Here is a 25,589-nt window from a genome sequence, read left to right as displayed (position 1 = left end):
GGGCTGATTTTACGTTATTCACTTTGATGGTAGAACTGAGGGTTTGGGGAGGGGGAGGGAGTATATAAAAATAAATAAAACTTAATAACTCCTGAACCGCTTGACCGATATTAATAAAAATTTCAGCATAGATGAGGTTCAGGACTGGGATCGTTTTTATGATTTAAATTTGATGGAGCAACATAGGGGAGGAGAATGAGGAGGAGATATAGGAAAATCAATTTATGTAAGACTGAAAGTGACTATTTTTGTAACTTAATAACTTTTGAACTATCCGACCGATCCCAATCAAATTTTCAAGATACTTGAGGTTCAGATCTGGGAACATTATTGTGATTTCATTTTAACGGTAGATCCTAGGGAGGGGGAGGGAAGGGGAACGTATAAATAAAAACTAATAAAACCTAATAACGTTTGAACCTAATAACCAATCTCGATCAAATTTTCAGTATATATGAGGGTCATGTCTTTAGTGTTTTTTATCGTTTCACTTTGACGAGCCAACGTAGGGGAGGGGGAGAATGGAGATATATACAGATGGTGATCAGAAAAATGGAAACACCTGTAGTTGGCAACACGTCAGATGTATGGGTTGACAGTGGTGTCGTGGCGCCCGCAGCGCCGGACCGCTGGTGGTGGTGTATTAGGTCGGTCTCCATACTACGTCAGGCGCAGTGGCAAAACAGTATCCAGTGGCTGCAGCAGACGGAGGTAGTGTAAAATGGGAGACCTCTCAGATTTTCAAAGAGGGCAAATTGTTGGTGCGCGGTTATGTGGAGTGAGTGTGACGGCAGTGGCTACTGTGTTAGGTGTGTCGCGTGGAACAGTGCCGAAGGTGATGACGGCCTACACAACACACGGGAAAACCACATCGGAGAAGCGGAACAGTAGGCGGAAGAAAATCATGAGTGACAGGTCATGCGGGGTATTAAAGCGCATTGTCACTCAGAACCGTCGTGCCACTGTGGAGCAAGTGACGGAGGAACTCAATCAGCACCTCCCCCACCCTGTTTCGACAATCACAGTCCGCCGCGAATTACATGACATGAACTTACGGGGTCGTGTTGCACGGGCCAAACCGCTCATCAGGGACCATAACGCTTTCGCACGCCGCAAATGGTGCCGCGACCATGCAACTTGGACCGTTGAGGACTGGAAACATGTGATATGGTCGGATGAGTCATCCTTCACCCTATTTCCAACCACGGGCCGTGTTTATGTGTGGAGAACGCCCAAAGAAGCTTATGATCTGCAGTGTCTCCGCCCAACTGTCAACATGGCGGCGGCTCGGTGATGCTGTGGGCCGCAATATCATGGTTTTCATTGGGTCCTGTGGTCACACTTAGCGGACGAATCACTGCCAACAATTATGTCGCAATTTTAGGAGACCACTTGCATCCTATGGTCCGGATGTTGTTCCCGGACAATGACGCCATCTTCCAGTGTGATAATGCACCCATTCACACGGGCTGACGTTGTTGCAGCGTGGTTTGAGGAACATCGGGATGAAGTTCAACACCTCCCCTGGCCCGCCCAATCCCCAAATCTCAACATAATTGAACATCTGTGGTCCGTCTTGGAAACACGCATCCGGCGACATTTCCACCTCCATCCTCTCTCACAAAACTGACCGATGCCCTGCACGAAGAGTGGTGTAAAATTCCACTTGCTACCATTCACAACCTCTATGCCTCTATCCCACGTCGCATCAAGGCTGTTCTGAAGGCGAAAAGTGGCCCGACACCATATTTATCTGTTAAGTTGCAATTTCATTCAGGTGTTTCCATTTTTCTGATCACCATCTGTATGTACAAAAATTAAAATAAAAATGACTGCCTTTGTGACTTCATCACTCTTAAACCAGCCGACCGATCTCAATCAAATTTTCAACATACATGAGTTTAGGGGCAGGGATTGCTTTAGGCTATTCAGTTTAACGATGAACATAGGGAAGGGGGAGGTGGAGAGAAATTTCAAAATGATCAAAAATGACCGATATTAGTGTTGAATCCATAATTTTCGGGAATGATGAGAGAAACAGTGACACTTCTGATGCTGTTTTAATCCAAGTTCAGCCCTGATTGTTGGGGAGGGGGAGGATACCGCGTAGGGAAGGGGGATAAACATTTAAAATGATCAAAAATAGCTAATATTAGTGTCGAATCCATAGTTCTAGGAATAGCTGAGATTAACAGTGACAATTCTGATGCCGTGTGCCGCAGCACGGAGGAGGGGTGGGGGAACTATATATAATAGTGATCCATAATTACCAATATTAGCGTCTAATCCATAGTTTTCGGGATCATTCAGGTGAACAGTGACATTTCCAATCCGATTTAAATCCAAAATCAGCCCCGCCACTTTGAGGAGGGGGAGAAAGAGACGTATAAAATGATTGAAAATGACCACTGTCAGTGTCGAATTTACAGTTTTCTGGGTTCCTTAGATGAACAGTGATACTTTCGATCCCGTTTAAATTCAAATTCAAACCCGCAACTTGGGGGAGGGGGAGGAAGAGATATTTAAAAATCATCGAAAATGACTAATATTAGTGCTGAATCCACATTTGTTCAGTCGATGATATGAACGGTGATACTTCCGATGCCGTCTCCCGCAACATGGGGGAAGGGGAAATATTTATAGGTATATATATTATAAAATGTCAAAAATGACCGATATTAGTGTTGAATCTATAGTTCTTGTGATCGCTGAGATGAACAGTGACACTTCTAAAGCTGTTTAAATCCATTTTCATCCCCGACACTTCAAGGATGAGGAGGGGTGACATCCATTAAAATAATCGAAAATGAGCAATATCAGTGTGCATTTAAATTATTTATTTCAACCCAGCGAAGCGGGTAATATATGCTAGTTTTCTATATAAATAAAACCCATCCCAAAGTTTGAAGCTCTTAAAAGTAGCTCTAAGTAGCAGTATTACAACCCATTGCTCCCCCAGAAGTCCGTCCTGGATCCGCCCCTGATTACAACACCACGTGCTCTCTTGAACTGTCAGAAGCCAAGTTTCATTAACTGTATTTTTAGGGATTCAGTGTTTTCAAGAACAAATTCCATCTCCTTTCTTAGCTTCATTCAAACCAGAAATGACAGACATAAACCTTTTCAGTTTCAACATTAATCAACGATTAATTCTAATGATATTGTTATTATTAAATACTTTTGTAATGAGCATAAATGTGGCAGAAAGTTGCTTTTGCTTTGGCTTTTAAAGAAGCAAAATTAAAATTGCGTGTCTTTTAATTAATGCTGAGAAGAGAACCGTATAAATTGTTTTATTTATGCACGTGTTGTTTGCCAGAAACATTTTTAGCTTTATTTCATAAGCTTTGTAAACAGATTATGATGCAGAACAAGCCCGTAACCAAAGGGGGGCTGGGTCCCCCTAAACTTTTCATGGCTCCTCCAGACCTCAATACAAAATCCTATTAATACAAAAAAGGACACAATTCAGATATTTGTAAGAGAATTTTTAATGTTTTGGTCTCCCTCCCACCTTATTCCTGGCCCCCAGCCCAAACCTCTGTGGCTGGTTTCGGGCCTGATGCAGAGTAATCAATCTTCACTAAATAGCGAGACGTGGGTATTGGAAACGAATTCAGAATCCCATGGATAAATTCCATTTCCATCCTTTCCATCTTCTAAAACCGGAAGTGGAAGAAATTTACTTCAAGTTTCGGTTTTAATATTGTTGTGCATAGAGCAAAGAGAAATTACTTTTGAGGGATTTAGCATTTCAAAACTAGTTTCCATCTTCACTCTTATTAGTCTATTCAAACGAAAAGTGCTACAAATCAACGATTTCCGATTTTAACACTGATTGCTATGAAGAAACACGTAGCAGAACTACATGCACACAACGTGGAGAAGTTTACATTGTATGGCGTGATATTTTCTCACCGGAAGTATAGCAGATTTCTACCACTTCCGGTTTTACTAGAAATATTAGTACAAAGATGGAATATATTCTTGTAATGCTCAATTGATTGCAGATGACCGCTTCTCGGCATCTACTACTGTTTTTACTCTATAGCAATCAACGTTAAAACCGGAAGTAGGTGATTTTCGCCACTTCCGGTTTGTAGAGAAATTAGATTGTACATGAAATATGTTTTTGGGATGCGTAATTGATTGCAGGAAGCTGATCGTCGCCATCTGTTACCATTTTTACTCTATAACAATCAAGGTTAAAACCGGATATGGTTGATTTTTGTCACTTCCGATTTGTAGAGAAATTAGAGCAGAGATTGAATATATTCTTGAGGCGCTTAGTTGGTTACAGAAAACTGCTTCCCACTATCTCGTTTCGTTTCTGTTCTACGTAAATGAATATTGAAACCGGATGTTGTAATGGATCTCTATGACTTCCGGTTTTAGTAGTTAAAGATGGAGATTAAATGTATTCTTGGGACGCTTAATCGGTTGCAGGAAAATGCTTCTCGCTATCTATTATCGTTTTTTTGCTCTATGGTGTTCAAAGTAAAAACCGGAAATAATTGATTTCTACCACTTCTGGGTTCAATATAACTTCCACTAACGAACTGGATTAACTGTGAACATTCTGGCCAAAATTGATGGTAATCCTCAAGTAGTTCTTGAACTTGTCTGTCTCTGGGACACACGGATAAAGAGGGTAAATATATACCTAGGTATCAAGGAAGTGTAATAAACTACTTTCCTTAAAATGCATTAACAAGTACAGTGTAAGTTTTTCTTGTTGCAGAGCACCGATACCTTGTATATAGAGTTTTTTTTAAAGTATCAGAGTTAACTTTGTGATAATCTTATAGCGTTTCCATTTTACTCATCCAATTGCAACAATCACTTCAACAATCCTTTATAACAGGCTTCCCAGCCATTAGATAATTTGTCGTGATATACGATAATTTAAGCCATATATGCTATATACGATAATGCCCTTGCGATACTACTTGAATTTACGATAATTTTAGAATGCATTTTTTTTTTCAGTTTTTGAATGTGCAAATAAATTGAAGATGTAAATTAAATAATTATAAAACACACACATTGAGGTTTCTATTAGTCATAATCAATAACAATTTGAGAATTGGCAAATGGTAACCCTGAATTCATTCTTTAAATTCAATCACGTTTACGATTGTGAAGAAATATTGTTGTTGTTGAGGACAGTGGTATCGGTTTAGGAGTTCCAAACTGAAGATTACTAGCAACAGTGGTGCCCACCACCCCTTATGTCCATGACGCACCCCCCCAATTGTCTATCCGTAGGTGTCCTTTCATGAAAAAAATCTTTTCGATTAATTTTTACACCCCCTCAAACATATTTATATAGATTTTAACCCCCCAAAATATTTCAATGACGCAGTTTGCGTCATAGCCCCTCTTTGTGGGCACTCCTGCTAGCAAAGTTTATTATATATTATTGCTATTATTACTAGTATTATCCTTGTTTTACAGTTATCACGTGCATAACGAATATACGATTATTTTTGATAATACGGTATTTTTAAAGACGAAAATTGATAATGTTGTTCTCTGAGGTTGGCAACTCTGGCATACAATAACTAAACAACAACAGTCACCCTTCAACAGAAACGCACTAACTCATCAGACACGTAATATATTAAGATAGCTTTTTCCCATAGCTGTATGCTAAATGTGTTTGTTTTTGTTTGTTTCAGGAGCAGATGAGACGGTTCGTATGATAGAGAAGGACGGAGGAGAGGCTTACAGCTATCGATGTGACGTCTCCAACAGAGAAGAAATCTACAGCCAAGCGAAGAGAGTGGAGCAAGAAGTCGGAAAGGTTAATACAAATTAAATTCAGTTTAATTATTATTTTGTTCTGTCAGACTTTCGTAAATGACTCTGTTTCATTTATTTATTTATGTACTAAATGATATTTTATTCGAGTCACGCAAATATGAGTTATAACATTGAAATGTTAGTAGTCGGTGGAGTTATTGAAAATATTACCGAAATATTTCACTTTCGGATACCAGTGTGTCATTTGCATAATGTGATTTTTGGAAGGGGAGCTGTAGCCCCATATTAGTCACTGACACATGAAAGGAGCAACGGAATGTTAATTCTGTTACATATGTGATTAATCTGATGCTTACTGGCATTCCCAAAATAAGATTTGGGATTTTGGTAATAATCCACTCACCATGTTTTTACGCCACTTGCCCCCCCAAAGGGGAGTCGTATCCAAAATTATGTTTGACACTGCACTAGCATTGCGGATGAGTATTATTGCATTCTGTAACAAATAATGATCATTTGCCCAAAACACCTTAGCAGTAATTATTGGAGAAAACTGCTTCCAAAATTTAACATTTAATCTCCCATAAGGAAAATGCTGTGGAGGGGCTAAACAGTAATTTTGTCTTATTTAATTTTGAAAGTTGAAAAATTCAGACATTTTCAATAAGAATGCCAAATTTCACATTAATAGTGTGAAAGCTTCATCTCCTTCTAGCGTGTTTCAAAACAACACCGACAACGTTTGGGAGGTGATTCCTGACACCAAGATAAAACAAAAAGTATAGACCAACTTGGGTGCACAAATGCTTCCTTTCGGAGTTATAAGCTGCCGAAATGATGAAAAATTGAACTTTAATGCTCCACAACTCCAAAACTATGGGATCTACCGTAGTCGGCTCAAGACTTCACTATGTGCCCTATCCAAAAATCCATGTTTCAAAATCCTGCGGTACTTCCGCAACAGTTTTTATAGAGGGAGTTTGGCTACGGGCATATAATTTGAAGTACTCACCAACTACCTCTATAAAAATTGTTCCAGAGTACCGCAGGATTCTGAAACATGGGGATAGGTCACATAATAGTTCCTAAATGAAGTCTTGACCCGACTGCGGTAGCTCCCATAGCTTTGGAGCGGTGGATATTTAAAGTTCAATTTTTCATGATTTCGGCAGCTTATAACTCCGAAAGGAAGCATTTGTGCACCAAAGTTAGTCTATACTTTTTGTCTTATCTTGGTGTCGGAAATCACCTCCCAAAACGTTGTCGGTGTTGTTTTGAAACACCCTATACATATACAGAGGCGCACGATATGATCAAGGGAGGGGCTAAACCATATTTTGCCGTTTTATCCAGTGTAAAGCAGGATTTAAAGCCCATTTTATCCAGTGTATACCTGATCGTCAAGAGGGGGACTATAGCCCCTATAGCCCCCCTTGGTTCCGCCACTATATATATATATATATATATATATATATATATATATATATATATATATATATATATATATATATATATCATATATATAAGATTAAAAAAGAAAACAGTGTCGAGAGACATTTGATCAGAGGTCATGAACCCATGTGATGAAATCATCAATGGCCGCCATGTTGAGACATGGGTCTTTTTAAATGGTCATATCTCCATTACCAATCATGATATTTTAATGTTTCAATACACCACTTGAAAGATCTTGAATTAAGATACTAAAAAGGTTCAGCAACTTTTTTCTAACACTATTGTATAAGAAATTATAGCGGTGAAAATTTGAAAATGGGTGGTATTATTGGTGAACAGTTAAGAAAAAACGCTCTCTAAAACATTTTTAACGGTGGACAATATGTAGTTTTATTGGATAAAGAAACCCTGCTGGATATGAATCTGAATGTTTCCAAATCGAATTTTGCTTCCTAATGGCCGAAATTCAAGATGGCTACTGCATAAATTTGTTCGTGAAAATGGCTAGAAATATAACAATTGATATATCATTTCCTAAGTTTTCGGGATCAAGAAATTTATTTGTGACCTCCGAATTATAAGTAGAATCCAACCACTGGAAATGGCTCAAACCACCATGAATGCAAAGATGACGGGTCTACAAGGTAAAAAACTTTGGGGGGCAGCCAGAACTCAGACCATGAAAGGTATCTCATGAGTTTACTATAACTTTCAAAAATATATAAATAATAGCTTAAATTATTTTTTTACTCGGAAAACTGGGGAGCCTAGGTCCCCCGGCCCCAGGCTAGACCCGTCACTGATGGTGATCAAATTCAACAAGAAATAATTAGGGTCGTAGCTACTATTACAAAGCGGATTATGCTTTTAACATACATAACACTTTCTGCCTAACACGCCTGCTTAGATTCCCGACATTCTTTCAACGAAATTGAGCAATTTTGGGAGTCATCTTGAATTTTTGAGCACTTCCCGTGTCAGAGCCAAAATTTAGGCAACTACCATATTTTCACGTCTCTAACTTCTTAACCGTTCGTGTCACAAAAAAAAAAAAAAAAAAATCTCTCGTAGCTTAATTATTTAAGATCTTTCAATTGAAACATCACAATACATGATCGGTAATAGAGATATGATCATTTAAAGGGACACTGGGGCCATTTTGAAGACGTCACCACAGAGGTTCATGACCTCTGATCAAGTGTCTCCCGGCAGTGTTTCTTATGCAATCTCTGATATGAACATAAGGGTGACGTGTAGTTTCTCACGGTGCAACTTTACACGGTGCTCATTATCAAGCAATTTCACACGGTCCTGTTTATCGGATTAATCATTCTGCAGGTGTCGTGCACTTTCACACGATCCACCTGTCAGTCACTTTATTAATCCTGAAAACCTTTCACTATAGGAGGAGGAAGGACACAGAACAAGTATCAACTGAGTAAGAACAGAACAAGAGTAAACTCAAGTCAAAATAAATACGAACTAGAGGAGGAGAGCTGAGGAAATATTTCACAGAAACAATAATGAAAATAATCGGAACTTAAAGTAACTAACAAGGAACCCTAGGTATCTATCAGAGCCTGATTTTCACGAAACTTTGTATATAGAGAGAGTACCTCGGGAAACTCACACAGCCAAAATTGTAGCTGCAGAGTCCAAGACGTTGGGACACTAGGGCCCGAGAAAGATCAAAAGTGGAACGTCAGTACATTAAGGACATGGTGAGAAAATGCACGTTTTTCTTTAAAACTAATCATTGTAGCGACACGAAATGAGCATACATGAATACGAGAGGTTGATATGGTCAGTTGAAAGTTACGAAAAGAATATCCGCCATCTTGAAAGAGACCATGTTGAAACTGGTGCAATTGGTGTAAATGAGAAGAGGTTCATGCGATGCATTAATTTGAACTAAATAGCCACAAAAAGCTGTTGGTGAAGTCTGTTGGTGAAGTCTGTTGTGGGATTACATTATTCCTGTGCTTCTGGTAGAGTGGTTTATTTATTTATTTATTTATTTAACGGCAGAGTTAAGGATATGTTTGCCTTTTCTTACACTCAACCAACTCAAATGTATACAAGATATACGTACTACCATTGACGTCAAATCCATAAAAATTACAATTGCTACATTAATACATATGTACATACACACATAAATATCCCTACACACGAATATACTCCCTTACATGCCCCCTCCCCCGTCTTACCCTCACACTATTTATCATAAAAACACACACATAAAAACAAGAAAACTATACAAGATGAGCAAAGTGTATCTCATGACACTCGAGCAGATGCAGATTATGGAGCGCTATGAGTGGGATCAGTGGAACTAGAAAACCGAGCGAAATATAATTTTAGCACTACAACATTTGTGTCACAGTCAACATGTAATTGTTGTGGATATGCTGATATAATGGGTTCAATCTTCATAATAATGTCATGGTTGACATTAACTTTTAACTTTTTATTAGACTTAAATTAATTCGAACAGAAATCAGAACGTCATATTGGTCCACCTATAGCGCTCCATACTCTGCATCTGCTCGAGTGTCATGAGATACACTTTACTCATCTTGTACCTAAACCACTCTACCAGAAGCACAGGAATAAGTTATCCCACAACAGACTTCACCAACAGTTTTTGTTGCTATTTACGTTCAAATTAATGCATCGAATGACCATCTTCTCATTTACACCAATCGCACCAGTTTCAACATGGCCTCTTTCAAGATGGCGAATATTCTTTTCATAACTTTTAACTGACCATATCGACCATCTCGTATCCATGTATGCTCATTTCGTGTCGCTACAATGATTAGTTTTAAAGAAAAACGTGCATTTTCTCACCATGTCCTTAATGTACTGACGTTCCACTTTTGATCTTTCTCGGGCCCTAGTGTCCCAACGTCTTGGACTCTGCAGCTACAATTTTGGCTGTGCTAGTTTCCCGAGGTACTCTCTCTATATACAAAGTTTCATGAAAATCGGGCTCTGATAGATACCTAGGGTTCCTTGTAAGAACAACACAGAACAAAAGATATACAAACAAAAGTTATAGTAAAGAAGGAGAGAATATAATAACATAAACAATATGAGATTGAAGTAAATAAGAAAAATAATAACAAAACCTATTGCAATTTCAAATAGATGAAAACATAAAAGAATAGCAAAATAAATAAGCATAGAAAAGAAACAATCAAAAATTGTAATCATTAGGAATAGAAGATAGAACAATCACAAATTAAAATAAATAAATAATATAATAAGCAGCACATCAGAGAATTCAGTCAAGAAAGTCAAAATCAAAGATGTGCCCGCTCCAGAACATAGTAAATCGTTGTGATTTGTGAAACACAAAACATTAGCTCCATACTCCAAGGCAGTTTGAAGAAGAACCTTGTCATCTTGTTATTTTCTGAGCGAACAACAAATCGTTCATGCTTCTGTACATCGTCAATTCATTTTGTATAATTCCTAATTCATTATTCCAGCTTTTGGCGATGAGTAGGAGCGAGTTCGAGCCAGTTTTTTTTTTAACTCGATTCGACTCGAAACAGAAATCTTTGAGCTCGACTCGAGAACTCGGCTCGAAAAATTTCCTCCAACTCGACCCGAATTCAGGTCGAGTTGAGTCAAATTCTATGTGTAGTTTCAAGTAGTCTCTTCAAGTATCCTACATAGACAATATAATTATTATCAATGATGTTACTACTGCTACAACTTTTATTATTATTATTATTATTATTATTATTATTATTATTATTATTATTATTATTATTATTATTATTATTATTATTAACACAGCGTATAAACATGAAAGACAGGAGGCTTATATCTGAATATCAAACACTAGTTGACTGCCGACCTCGGTAGTCGTGAAGTCTAAGAGGCAAGGACATCGTTCACGAGGTTCTCGGTTTGAGTTCCGGAGTCACCTGAGCCGAACCGAACCGAACCGAGTTGATGGCTCACCCCAACCGAGCCGATGAACTCGTTCGGCACAATTGAGCCGAGTCGATGGTTCATCCCAACCGAGCCGACTCGAGTTGTTCGCTCAGTTGAACCGAGCAGAGCCGGTTGACATCACTACCCGGGTTGGGCTTCTGCTTGGGATCAAAAATTCGACCGTGCAGATCTTAGCTTTGATCGTAAGAACTACTGTATATATTTATATTGGTGCTCACGATATTTGAAGCTGTCTCATTATAAAAATCTATTGTCGTCTCGTTATCGCGACGAGACGAGATGCGCGCAGTGTCCCCTCTCGTGAGCAACACTAAAAGTATTCGACACTACTGCTTCTAATCTCATGGTTTCATTTTCCAGCCTAATCAATTCATGATTTCAAAACGAGTTAAAACGAGCTGAGCGAGCGAGCTATTTATCAAACTCGACTCGAGAAAATTACCTTTGTCTCGAAACTCGACTTGAATTCGAGTCGAGTTTTAGCTCGACTCGTGCCTATCCTTAAACTGAAGCTTTTCAAGCATTTTTTAAAAGTCCATGCCATTTTCTAGCTTCTTCAAGACTAATCGCAATCTGTGGTCATGATGGATTAAGTTGATTTTCTATGCTTCTCCGGATTACAATTTAAGTTCTGTCTAGTAAAAGCATGAAATCTAAACGTCGCATCTATTTGAAGTACACTCGGATGCTTCAAGATACGTGGTATGCTCTTAGAAATGCTGCAGTTTAATTTATTGCGCCAACCCTTCACTGGATTGTTGTTCTGAGTCTTTGACTATTGTAGTTCTATATTTCTCTGAATGTTTGGAATGTTCACCCATTGTTCAATGAAATAATCATTTAACTCTTCGATTTTCTGGCCAGACGGACAGTCCTCCATGACATTGAGCCAAGCTTCATCGATCGTAACGCACTACACATACGAACATGATGACGTACATCTTCATTGTTGAGGTATTCTTCCACGAGACATAAAAAGCTTCCACCAGACGCTCTGGTTAAAATGGTAATGGCAACCAGAAACCTGTAAGTTAGGAAACACCACATGCAATGCATTGATTGCAGCAAGCTCAAAATCAACTTTCAGCACTCGACTAGCCGGACTACATTTTAAGAAATGTAAACAGTTCCTTGAATGTTCGCTCTATTTTACCTGGCATCGATGCATACTAGACTGGTATAGCCAATGTCTTATCATATGTGGTTCTACATCTGCATGTATGGTGTACAATTGGGAAAAATATTTGAAGCTAGTATTAGTTCAATTGTTTGTATTTATTTTAATTTGTGTTTGCTTCTTTTCTGTTCTTATTTACTTGACATTTGTCCTGTCCTCCCACTCCCTACAGTGAAAACGGTTTTAGGATGAATCACATGACTGACAGGTGGACCGTGTGAAAATGCACGGCACCTGCAGAATGATTAATCCGATAAGGAAGACAGTGCGAAATTGCTCGATAATGAGCAGCGTGTGAAACTGCACCGTGCAAAATTGCACGGAATCAACATAAGCACTGTGCAAAGTGTGGTGCATTTTTGCACGGTGCAATTTCACATGGCGACCATTATCGAGTAGTTTCTCACGGTCCTGTCTATCGGATTAATCATTTTCCAGGTGTCGTGCATTTTCACACTGTTCATCTGTCGATCATCCTGAAACCGCTTTCACAATCGGGGAGGACAGACCCAGAACAAATGTTAATTATGTAGGAACAGAAAAAGAGCAAACACAAATTATAGTAAAGAATGAGTTGAGTTGATTTTAGTTTAGCGTCCCTTTCAGCAGCGAGGCTATATGAGACGTGGACCTACTGATTAACGTGGAATCCGAACCACATGAGCTCCCGCCGGGAATCGAACCCGGGCCTCCCACGCCAAAGGCGCGTACGCTAACCGCTTAGCCACGGAGGAGCTCTATAGTAAAGAAGAAGAGAAAATTTAGACTTTTCATCACGCTCACGCCACGTAACAGAGCGCCAAAAATTTACCCATTTGGAAATCAAAGAGGTCATCCGTTTTACACTACCACCGTATTTGACCGTGCGTCTTGCATATATCCGTTCTACCGCTCCTTGCATAGTACGAAGTTTCCCAAACACACCGTCATCAACAGTCCAGCGCTGCGGACACCACCTGACTGTTGCCAACCCAGACTTCTAACGTGTTAATAACTCCAGGTGTTTACACTAAATTGATAATGTGCATGTTCAAAAGCAGCCAAGACTATAAAGAGAACTCAAGTTAGATCCTGAAAAAAAAAAAGCGCTCCACTGTTTTAGCTACGGGTCTGTCTTATCAACCTACTAAAACCGGTACTGGTCGAAACTCGCTGCAACTTCCGCTTTCAACAGGACTCCTCAGTGGAAAAGTGTCAACAAATAGCTAGAAACGTTTTATTTATGAATTTAGGGTTTCAAGAATTGGTTCTAGATCCAACCGGAAGTGGTACATATCTACAATTTCCGGTTTCATTATTGATTCTTATAGAGTGAGAACGGTAATACACAGCAAGAAACGCTTTGTTTGTATGAATATAGTGTCGGAAGATTACTAAGCTTTAGACTTTGTATTAAAACCGGAAATTTCTAGAAATCCGTCGCTTCCGGTTTCAATAGTGTATTTTTATGGAGCAAAAGCAGTAAGAGATAGCAATAAATAGTGTTTAAGGATATTGGTCTATTAACTAAAACTCCTTTATACTGTTTGTCCGTCAGGAGACAATCTTAAGAACTACTTGATAGATCAACATCAATTTTGGCTAGGAGATAGGGGCTCAAAAGTTAGGGAGTCAGGTTCGTTGATACAGATTATATTCAAACCGGAAGTGACAGAAATCAAGCATTTCCGGCTTTAACGTTAATCACTATAAAGCAAGAACGGTACTAGATAGCGAGAAGATCTTTCCTAGATCCAAGAGTGCATAAGTTTCTATCAACACTTCAACTTCCGGTTTCAATATTGATATACATAATGTCAAAACAATAAGAGCTAACGAGAAGCAGTTTTTTTTAAAAAAAAATCAATTTAGCGTTCTAAGAATAAATACTATCTTTTCCGTTACAACACTATTCAGACTGGAAGTGGTAGAAATCAACCACTTCCGGTTTTAACGTTGATTGCTATAGAGTGAAAACAGTAATAGAAAGTGGCAAGTGTTTTTCTGCAATCAAGTAAGTGTCCCCCGAATATATTTCATTTCCACTCCAATCTCTTTCTAGTAAAACAGATTAGAAATAACCACCATTTCGGGTTTCAATAATTAATGAATTGAGTTGATTTTGAGTTTAAGATCTCGTTCAACAGGGAGGCTATATGAGGCGTGTAATCCTACTGATTAACGCGGAATCCGAACTACATGAGCTCCCGCTGGGAATCGAATCCGGGTCTCCCACGCCAAAGGCGCGCACACTAACTGCTGAGCTACGAAAGAATTCTTCAATAACTAAAAGGGGATACGGTTGCTCAGAGATATAGAGCTCTTACCTCTGGTGTATGGGGTTCCTGGTTCGATTTCCGCCCAAGTAATTTTGCGTTGGACAGCATCGTGTCCGTGGGTTTTCTCGAAGTACTCTTGTTTTGTCCCACATTCTCATTCCACCATTCATTTGCCTTAACAATCCGTCTCTCTTAGCCTATAGGGCATAATCGTGGCAGGTTAAACTCAAAGATTTTCAATAGGCCTAGTTGAGAAAATATCACACCATGGAAACCAAGTGGTGTACACGTGATGTGTGGCACCAATATTTGTTTTGATATGTGTTGAACATCACAAGTGTAGGTTTCATCTTCCCTGTTACTAGTCTATTGAAACCGGACAACTATCTATCACTTCTGATTAACGTACACTTGTGATGTATTAGTAATGTCCAAAATTATTGTCGCATGTCTATAAATATGTTGTTCCAGAAATATAATTTGATAACGAATTCGCTTGGTAGAGACCTGCACGGACCTAGCTTGGGCGGGCCGACTCTGTTATTCCTTTGGGCCGGGCCGGGCTTGGGCGGACCGACACTGATTTCTCTTCAGGTCGGGCCGAGCTGGGGCCGATAATTGCAATTCTTTAACAATTATTAACTTTCGTTAAACGATAATTGGAATAAAGCCAAACGTTGAAGAAGTGTGCCCGTGAAAAATGTTACAAAGAATGCAATAGCTTTTACAGTTTGTGTTGTTTAGTGGCTCCACTTTCACAATAGAGGATTGCAGGCATTGCGCGACAAATTAAGCTCTGACCTTGACCTTCACTGAACCGAAAATATGACAAGAAGGGTTGGGAAAGTTTTGCCTGTTGCTAAACAATATTGCCATCTTCACTTTATGCTAAAAATCAATTAAGTTAGATTTTTGTTACAGGAAATAGAGTTTTTGTTCTCTCGATGACAGGCCAAGCTCTAGGAGGCAATAGTACCATTCGGGAGGCAAGCGTCAGGTTGTGAACCAGAGTTTAGAAAATGTTTCTGAGGGTTAGGTTAAGTTTAATACTAAATTATGAGAAAGATTGGGGCTCGAGCCAATTTTTTTTAAAAAAATTATCGGGCCGGGGTCGGGCCAAAAACTTTTAAAATTTATCGGGCCTGGGTCGAGCTTGGACCAAGAATTTTTAAAAACTTATCGGGCCGAGCCGGGCTCGGGCAGAAAATCTCCGAAACTTTTCGGACCCGGGCTGGGCCGGGCCTAGGCACATTTGAGCTGGATTGGGTTCGGGCCGAAAAATTCGGCCCGTGCAGGTCTCTATTGCCTGGTATTTCTTACAATATTAATATGTGTATAATCGACAAACACATGTATGTGGAAAATTTCATATCAAAAGAGCAGTAAATAAGAACAATAAAACGAAAATTAAACTTTCTTGTCCATTTAACAACATTTTGTTTTACTCATTCTAATTTTCGTATTTATAATTCTTTTCCTATGAAATTTATCACGAATATACATTTCCTGATTATACACATAGTATCAGTATCAAAAGTACCCTGCAAAATCATTATCAAATTATATTCTTACAAGAAGACAGCTATAGATATGCGACAATCCTTTTGGACATGAGTGTACATAGTTTGAAAGTCTAACGTAGCTCCACAATGTGGAAAGTCAGTGGAACGTTTTTGTGTATTCTCTATTATACAAAATAAAAAAGAAAGGGAGGCGGAAGGAAAAACCATTTTGTCACTAGGCTTATAGTCCTTCTTGTACTGAGAGGGACTACGTAGGGTCACCTTAACGTTATTTATGGTTATTGCAAGTCAAGGCTGTATTATTACATTATTCAATTATTTTGACAAATTGCATACGGATATACAGAATACTAATCGTGATAAACCTCTACACATGCAGAGGTGGTGACTTCTAAAAATTGCATTTGCTTTCCTCCTAAATAACACCTTTTACATCTAGAAAGAAAAAAAAAACATAGAGACGTGCTTCTTTTTCTCAGTAAATAACATAGCTACAATTCAATGATTAAGGATATTGCATGAACCTTTTACGTAATGAAATTCAAGTTCAAAACTTATTTACATATCTTATGGTTATTTTATGTACCTTATAACAAAAGTTTACGAATGTACTGGCTGTTTACGTATCTTTATTATTTACAGTTCTTCAATCACGTTTCATCACCTCACTATTTATCTACTAATATTAGTGTTGCTTTCAGCTATTTTCAGTAAATAGCTAAGTGACGCTCAAAAAGTTTCAATGTCTATCTAAAGTATGGTATAATATCCTTGCTGGTATTGTTAAATCAAATATTTTCAGAGTTAATTATTCATACTTTACATATTTATGGTCGGCTTTCATCGCATCCTTGATAGCTAGGTATATTGATATTATTCATCTAAGCACGACACTAAAAGTATACTGTTCAGGCCTAGCATACACTAAAAATTCACATTAGAAATTAAAAATGAGTTGGAATTAGCATGGAAAGGTAGAATTTTCAGGATGCTGATTTGCCGTGAAACCCTGTTAGTATTCATAAGGACGATAAAATACGACGCACATGTTAAAAAAAAAAAAAAATCCAGATATGATCTTGAAGCTTTGCTGGCGTCTACTATTAATCCAATGTTCTCGGGATTGCTGCCAGAGTGAGTGTTGCTGTGCTGAGCTTTCGTTAGCATACAGCAGCAACATCTTCAGAGCTATGTGTTGGAGTGTGCTTGTCGTACAATTTATATTGTAATCTCTAGGAATTGCTGTGTTTCTATTGGTTGTTTTTGTTGGCCAATGGCCACCAACAAAATCAGAGCACGCCATTGGCCAACAAAAACAACCAATAGAAACACAGCAATTCCTAAAGATTACAATATAAATTGTACGATCAGCACACTCCAACACATAGCTCTGAAGATGCCGCTGTATGGTAACGAAAGCTCAGCACAGCAACACTCACTCTGGCAGCAATCCCGAGAACATTGGATTAAAAATATCCAGATCTTTAAAAAAATTATTGTGATTAATATACAAGTACATATCTTGATTACTTTTCGACGTAGTAACCATGAACCTCCAGACATTTCCGGTAACGTGGCACAAGCTTCCATATACCGTTTGTGTAAAATCTGCCGCTGAGAGGTCAGCCAGTCCAGAACTCTTGTCTTGAGCATTTCACTGTCGTTGAAATGTATGGATGCAAGACACTTTTCCGGGCGAAGAAAAGGAAAGGTTGGAGTTGTAAGTGGATGATTGAATACTTCGCATCGAAATTCTTTAATTGGCTTAACAGTACGAATAGCTGTGTGTGGCCGGGCGTTGTCATTGGATCAAAAGCATTCCCGAGCATGGCATTTCTCTCCGCCGATTTTGAATGGGACATCGGAGATTATTCAGTATTTGGAAATGCATATCTGCTGCAATTGTCCGTTCTTGTTCCTAGAATTCCACCCTTTTGGTAAAAAAAAAAAAAAAAAAAAAGTTGCCATGATTTTGTGAACTGATTGTGTTTGCTTGAATTTCTCTTTTTTTTAGGAGAACCAGAGTGCCGCCATTGCATTCACTATTGCTTTGACTCCCCAGTGGCATACGATATCTAGATCTCATCCTCCGCCTATGTAGGAAGAAAGGTTTTCCCCATCCTCTCTCCCAGTTGGCTAAAAAAAAAATCAGGCACGTCTCAGCATTTCTGGCACCCACCTCGCGTACAGTTTGTGATAAGCCAGCTCATCAGTCTCATTCGATGCACATTTTGCAGACACTTCTGGAAACTCTTTGGCGATTTGAGTTATTATAAACCGGCGATTAGATAGCACTTTCTCGTTAGGGTGTCTCACCAGATCGTCCGTCTAAACACTAGGCCTTCCGTTACTCTCACCGTTATGAATATTTGAACGCCCTTCCCAAAACTCTTTGTACCATTATGTGGCCTTCCTTTCACTTATTACTATCGGTCCGTTTAGTGGCACACAATTTCCGGTGGATATCGATTGCATTCTGTCCTTTGGTTTTCAGAAATCGTATGACAGATCTCAATTCACATTTGGTGCGATTTTATATTACGGCAGGCAATTCACCTTACTACTACTCGCTTGTACGCAACCAAAGATGCATTTTTACTTTGAGAATTTAAGGAATTTGGCTTATTGAAAACTCCTTACAGGCGCGGATCCAAGGGGAGGGCTATAGGGGCTCTAGAACCTCCCCTTGCCGATCATTTATACACTGGATAAAATGGGCTTCAATCCTACTTTCTTTACAATGGATAAAGCTGCAAACTATGGTTTAGCTCCTCCCTTGATCATTTCCTGGATCCGCCACTGTATATTTACTCTGTCCGTCCGTCCGTCCGTCCGTCCAAGAGACGACAAATCTCAAGAACTACTTGATGCAGGTCAGCACGCAGAAGATCGGAAGTTATTTAGTAATCGAGTTCGTTGATGTAGGTTGATTCATCCAGTTGATTCCAAGATATAGACAATTAAATGTGTTCCCTATGGGAGTAATTTTTCGATATATCATCCTTGCTTTATAGACTACCCGCAGTGCTGTCGAAGTTAGCGGATTAATATAATTCTCAGCAGTCAAAATATTAATCTGCTTGTGGAATACGAGAACATTAAAATGAAACTAAACAAGTTTCTACTCGATTAAGAGGCCTAATCACTGCGAAATTAAAATACCGCTAAATTTCACAGTAATTATGTGAAATATTCAAATAGATAATCGAAATGTGGAACAAGAGCGTACTAAACAATATTGTTTTGCATAAGATACCGTTATCACGAATCACCTAGTAGCTTTCCGTTTGCAGCCATTTAAAAACGCGAAAATAAATGCCGATTTTCTAAATGGCTGGCAACCGAAAGCAGATACGTGAGTCGTGATAACGGTATCTCATGTAAAATAATATTGTCTAGGGAGCTCTTGTTCCACTTGTCAATTATCTTTTTATCTATTTAAAGATATCACATAATTTCTGTAAAATTTGCGGTATTTTAATTTCGCCGTGATGGGGCCTCTTAAATATTTTCTATTGTGAACTATTCATTCATCTTAAAGTATATCATTTAATTTGAGGTAAAGCGCTAATGTTTAAGCCTGGACTTGGTAAATATCAATATATATATATATATATATATATATATATATCTATATCTATATATATATATATATATATATATATATATATATATATATATATATAGTGGCGGATCCAAGGGGAGGCCTATAGGGGCTATAGCCCCCCCTTGACGCTGAGATATACACTGGATAAAATGGGCTTCAATCCTGCTTTACACTGGGTAAAACGGCAAAATATGGTTCAGCCCCTCCCTTGATCATATCCTGGATCCGCCCCTATATATATATATATGACTTGACCTAACACTGAAAATGCTAATAGGGAGACGACGTTAAATTGGGTAGAGCGTCTACATATGTGTTTGATTAAATAATAATAGCATAAGCTTTATTTCATTACCATGAACAGCTTGTTGGCAGAAATACAGCACATTGTGTGGTGTTAGAGCACTTACAATGGAATAATACTACTACTAATAATAACAATAATAATAATAAATAAGAAAACGGTAAAAAGAGGAGCACTAATATCGAAAACATAATGTAGATAACAGTCAATTAAGCAGAAATAATTCTTTGTCAACGCTGTAAAAAATTGTCAAGCTTTCTATCTAAAACAAAGAAAAGCTAAAAACAGCAGTGTTAAAACTACATTTTAGCTTAATGTCGCTAAAAGTTCTTGTTCAAAAACTATCAGTCAGATTTCATAAAATTTTCACTTCCTTAATGCAGTAAGTCTAAATTTATGTATGGTGCTTATAGAATCTATCAATCTTTGTAAAATTTCACATTTCCAATTCAGAGGAACTAAAATCGTGGCAATTCTTATGCTATGATCTAGTACTTTAAAAGCTATGTTTCATGAACAGTATTCACTAATATAAACGTTATCTAGTATTTGTTTTCTTTTTTGCATTCATACTTTGTCATTTTTTTTTCTATTCATGACTCTTCAAACCCCAATAATCATTCCAATATTCATGGCTATGTGAATAATAGCTAATTTTCATCTTAAAACATAACAGTCGAGTAAAACATTTAGATTCTATCTTGTTTCTGTTCCCGAGGAGTGCACAGACTACTGTGTACGCAAGGAAAGGTGGCTTCTGACAGTTGGGTAGAGCACGGGAAGTATTGGAGGCGCTGTTGCCAGAGGCTCCGCAACAAAGACAGCAGCTCTGGCAACAAACTTAAGACGTTTAACAAGTCGTCTCAACTACCGGCAACAGCGCGGTCAGTGACCTTTGTTTCCTAGCAACATCGTGAAAGAACACTGCTGTGATTGGTGAACAATCCTTCCTCTAGTTTTGTTTACAACATGTACAGCTATCTGGCAGAGGCCACCTTTCAGTAACTCGATAATAGAATACATACAGACAGTGTTACCACAACCCTAGCTTTGGAGCGGGATGAAAAATAGTACCAAATTAAAACAAAAAGGGTTGAACTCACGGGGCCAGGCCCCCCAAGTGACCAGATTTTAAAATATCATCGTAAGATTACCTCGCTTCAGTCATTTAAAAAGAACAAAGTTTATATGTAACTAATAATTTACGGTAAAATAGCATGGAAGAATACTTATTATTTTACCATACCGATCGAAAATGGTATCTAACTCTTCCTTAGGCTATACCAATCGAAAAATAGTATAGTACACTTTTTGTGACAGCAGATTACACTATTTACTGCGATTTGTATCTGACAGTTTCAAGACAAAAGTTTGAACAAGGTACTATAAGTATGAAGGTAACCAAGAATATTCTGTCGCTTTTTCACCCACCACATACGAACATCGATAGGTCACTTAAGACGTACCTGAAAGATAAAAAATTGTCCCCATCAGCATCGCCGACCTTCTGCCAACGTTCTGGAAGGCTATGGACTCCATCGCCGTAGAACTTGGTGGACCGTGAAGCGAAGAAGGTATCAAGTGCATTTTGCACCTCTACCAGGGATTTGAACTGCCATCCTCTAAGTTCATTGTCCAAGGAATGGAACAAGTGATAATCGGACGTGCAATGTCCGGGGAATATGGCGGATGCAATACTCTTTTCTATCCAAGGCGTAGAATGGTGTCCCGGGTCATCCCAGCCACGTGAGGCTTAGCGTTGTCCTGTAACAGGAGGACCCCTGTGCGATTCAGAAGTGTTGACTCCAGAGTTCTGAGTTTTTCATGCACACGGCTCAACTGCTGACAGTACACAGTTGCATTGATGCTCTGACCAGCTGGTAGCATGTCCCGATGCACGATGCCGCGAGCAGTCCACCAAACACTCAGAAGAACTTTCTTCTGGTGCAGTGCTGTTCCGGCTGTTTTGTTAACTGTTCATTGGATGCTAACCAATGATTACGGAGCCGTGGAGCTTTGTACAGAACCCATTTCCCATCACATTCAACACCCTGTCCAGAAATGGCTCCTTCCTCAGACAAGACAGAAAAAAAAAAGATGTCTGTTTGCGTTGCCTTCTGGCCCGGAGTCAAATCATGTGGGTCCCATAGACCCAACTTCTAGTGCTTCTCCAGTTGATGGAGGTGCCGTCGAGTGGTTTTCCACTCATACAGAATTGTAGTCCCAATTCCTAACATGTCTGGCCACTGTTCGCCTCAATTGGTGCCTGAAGATCTTCATTTGGTACATGTAGCCTATTGGTCGTCCTGCACGTGGTGCGTCTTCGAGTGTTTCGTCACCGTTAAACTTGTTAAACTACCGTGCTTAAACTTGTTAAGGGGCCGCGGTGGCTCAGTGGTAGAGCGTTCACCTCTGGTGCTTGGGGTCCCGGGTTCGATCCCAGTCCCCGCCAAGTGAACTTTGTGGTGGACAAACACCGTGTGCGTGGGTTTTCTCGGGGTTCTCCCGTTTCCTCCCACTTTCTTCATTCCACCATTTCATTCATTACTCATCATCACCGTCTCCTTTAGCCTAACCGGCATAACCGTGGGACGTAAAACTCAAAGATTTCATTTTTTTTAAAACTTGTTAAACTACCGCTGCACTCTCCACATAATCACGACGCCCTCACCAAAGGCCTGGCATTACTTTCGCCCCGCTGTAACAGCGTTTGATCCCAGTTTGAACTTGTACAGCATACAAGTCCTTTTGACGCTCTGTGGAGGTCTCATGTTCACTCTGTCCTTACGCAAGTTGACAGTGTAACTGAAATGCCACAACCAGGTTGTATGTTGTATATACCCACACCAACAACTTCATTCGCATTCAGCTCACGGTGTGAGGGGCCAATTGAACACAGACCTCCAGAAAAAGCGACAGAACTTTCTTGGTTACCTTTATACTACCATAAAACAATGGTACTCAACTAATTAGTAAGTATATTATATTTTTTATATGCTGTACCTAGTGTTTTAATTTTTTTTATCAGATGGAAAACTTGGTGAAAAACGTTTTTTAAGTATTCAGTTAGGATTTCATTCGCTCTTTTTAATGCTACTTGGTGTAAAGCAAGAAGTGAGATACACCTGTTAATAAAATAGCTAAAATTTTTAGTCACGAATAATAAATAAATATTTTTGTTAGGAAATCTTAAAGAAATTAAGTGCAATTTCAAAGAAAATCAGTCTTATGTATAAAGGTACCCAAAAAAGTTTTTTTTTTTTTTTTTTTTAAGACTGTTCCATTGGCCCTCATACCGTGAGTTAAATGCGAATGAAGATAAGGCGAAGGCCGTTGTTGGTTTGGAAAATGAAATGAAATCTTTAAGTTTTACGTCCCAGGGTTATGCCGGTTAGGCTAAAGGAGACGGTGATGATGAGTAATGAATGAAATGGTGGAATGAAGAAAGTGGGAGGAAACGGGAGAACCCCGAGAAAACCCACTCACACGGTGTTTGTCTACCACAAAGATCACTTGGCGAGGGCTGGGATCGAACCCGAGTCGTTGGTGTGGGTATATCCAACATACTACTTGGTTGTGGCAGTTCAGTTACACCGTGAACTTGCGTAAGGATAGAGTGAACATGAGACCTCCACAGAGCGTCATAAGGGCGTGTATACTGTACGAGTTCAAACTGGGGTCAAATGCCGCTGCAGTGGAGCGGAAGACATGTCAGGCTTTTGGCGAGGGTGTCGTGACTACGTGGATATTGCAGCAGTGGTTTAATAAATTTAAGGACGGTGAAGAAACACTCGAAGACGCACCACGTGCTGCAAAAACAACGCATGTACAAAATGAAGATCTTCAGGCAGCAATTGAGGTGAACATTGGCCAGACATGTGAGGAAATGGGACTACAATCCAGTGTGAGTGGAAAACCATTCGGCAGCACCTCCATCAACTGGGGAAATATTACAAGTTGGATCGATGGATCTGACATGATTTGACTCCGGGCCAGGAGGCAACGCGAGCAAACGCCTGTGTTTCTTTGCTTGAGGAAGGAGCCAGGAGAGGATGTTGACATGTAACAAGAAGTGGGTCCTGTACAAAGCTCCCGGCGCCGTTAGCATCCCATGAACAGTTAACAAAACAGCCGAAACCAGCACTGCACCAGAAGAAGGCTCTCCTGTGTGTTTGGTGGACTGCTCGCGGCATCGTGCATCGGGCCATGCTACAAGACCAGCTGGTCAGAGCATCAATACAACTGTGTACTGTCAGCAGTTGAGCCGTGTTCAATAAAAACTCAAAACTCTGGAGCCAGCACTTTTGAATCGCACAGGGATCCTCCTGTTACAGGACTATGATAAGCATCACGTGGCTAGGATGACCCGGGACACCATTCTACGCCTCGGATGGGAAACGCTATTGCATTCGCCATTCTTCCCTGACATTGAATTCGCCGAACTTCCTTGGTTACCTTTATAGATAGGTTCTGCGTACGAGGGCTTAGATTGAAGCAGTTATGCACAAAGGTATACTGTTTGGTCCGATGCAGTAGTTCTTGGTTAAACATGATAAAAAAAACTGCCTGGAATATAATTTATGGAGAAAAAGCGAAGTAAATAAATAAATAAATAAATATAATAATAATAATAATAATAATAATAATAATAATAATAATAATAATAATAATAATAAAGCTAAAAACCAGTGTTTTTAGTTTTCCGGAATTAAACCAAAATTTTCCGGTTTTTTCAGGCCTCAAGAACACGAACTGCAACACATTTTTTTTTGTTTTGTACATTGTAGCTGGCCCCCCTTGAAAAACGACGGGCCCCTCCAAAATAAACCTGCTGGCTACACCCCTGGTTGAACTCATTATTTTACACCTGTGTATTAGGTGTCGTCCCACTTGCGACATTCCTATTAGCGACAGGAACTGTTAACTGTCCTATGAGAGACCGATTCGATCTGTTAACTGCTCTATGAGTCACCGATTCGTTCATATTAAGATAATGGAAGAAGACAAGGCTCTCTCTTCTTTAACTTGTTTCACTAATGTGATTTAGAACCTAACAAAATGTACTATGAAAAATTTCGCTCTACCTGAATCTAATACGTGAAACTACTCTCATTACACTAACAATATTTTATACGTTTTCCCTAATACTATATTTTTGAATGACTTTCTATGAATACACTGACTATATCAAGGGAAAAACTAACAAAATATTTAGAGTAGCTCCGCCTTTGTCTATGATTCTAATATAATTAAAAATTTCATGTTAAAAGGATATGGAGCATAAGTTTAGATTGAATATGTTTATGGCATAAGAAAGAAATCAGAAAGAGGCAGGGGCGCCCGAAGAAAATTTCCTAGGGAGGGGCATCTTCATGGTTGCTGTACCATGTCTGGTATATCTGGTACTTAATATAAGTGGTTTGCTATATTACGTATGCATTTTCGTGGGCCAGGGGGGTGACCCCTGCCTTCCCATCGGGTGCCCATGGAAAGAGGGTGTTCACCACTTGAGGATATCAAAGAAATC

The 25,589-nt window shown here is 39.2% G+C and overlaps 1 protein-coding gene across 1 annotated transcript in view; it reads left to right on the top strand.

Annotated features, from left to right (window-relative positions):
- Positions 1-25,589, top strand: part of LOC145684206 (17-beta-hydroxysteroid dehydrogenase 13-like) — a 187,402-nt gene that overhangs the window by 82,552 nt on the left and 79,261 nt on the right. The window contains exon 2 of the mRNA XM_081756265.1: positions 5,682-5,806. Coding sequence (XP_081612391.1) covers positions 5,682-5,806 — 125 coding nt within the window. The remainder of the gene's footprint in view (positions 1-5,681; positions 5,807-25,589) is intronic.

Source organism: Thermobia domestica, chromosome 4, assembly GCF_964235325.1.
Source record: "Thermobia domestica chromosome 4, izTheDome1.hap1.1, whole genome shotgun sequence".
Classification (NCBI taxonomy): Eukaryota; Metazoa; Arthropoda; class Insecta; order Zygentoma; family Lepismatidae; genus Thermobia; species Thermobia domestica.
This window is presented reverse-complemented; position numbering and strand designations above follow the sequence as displayed.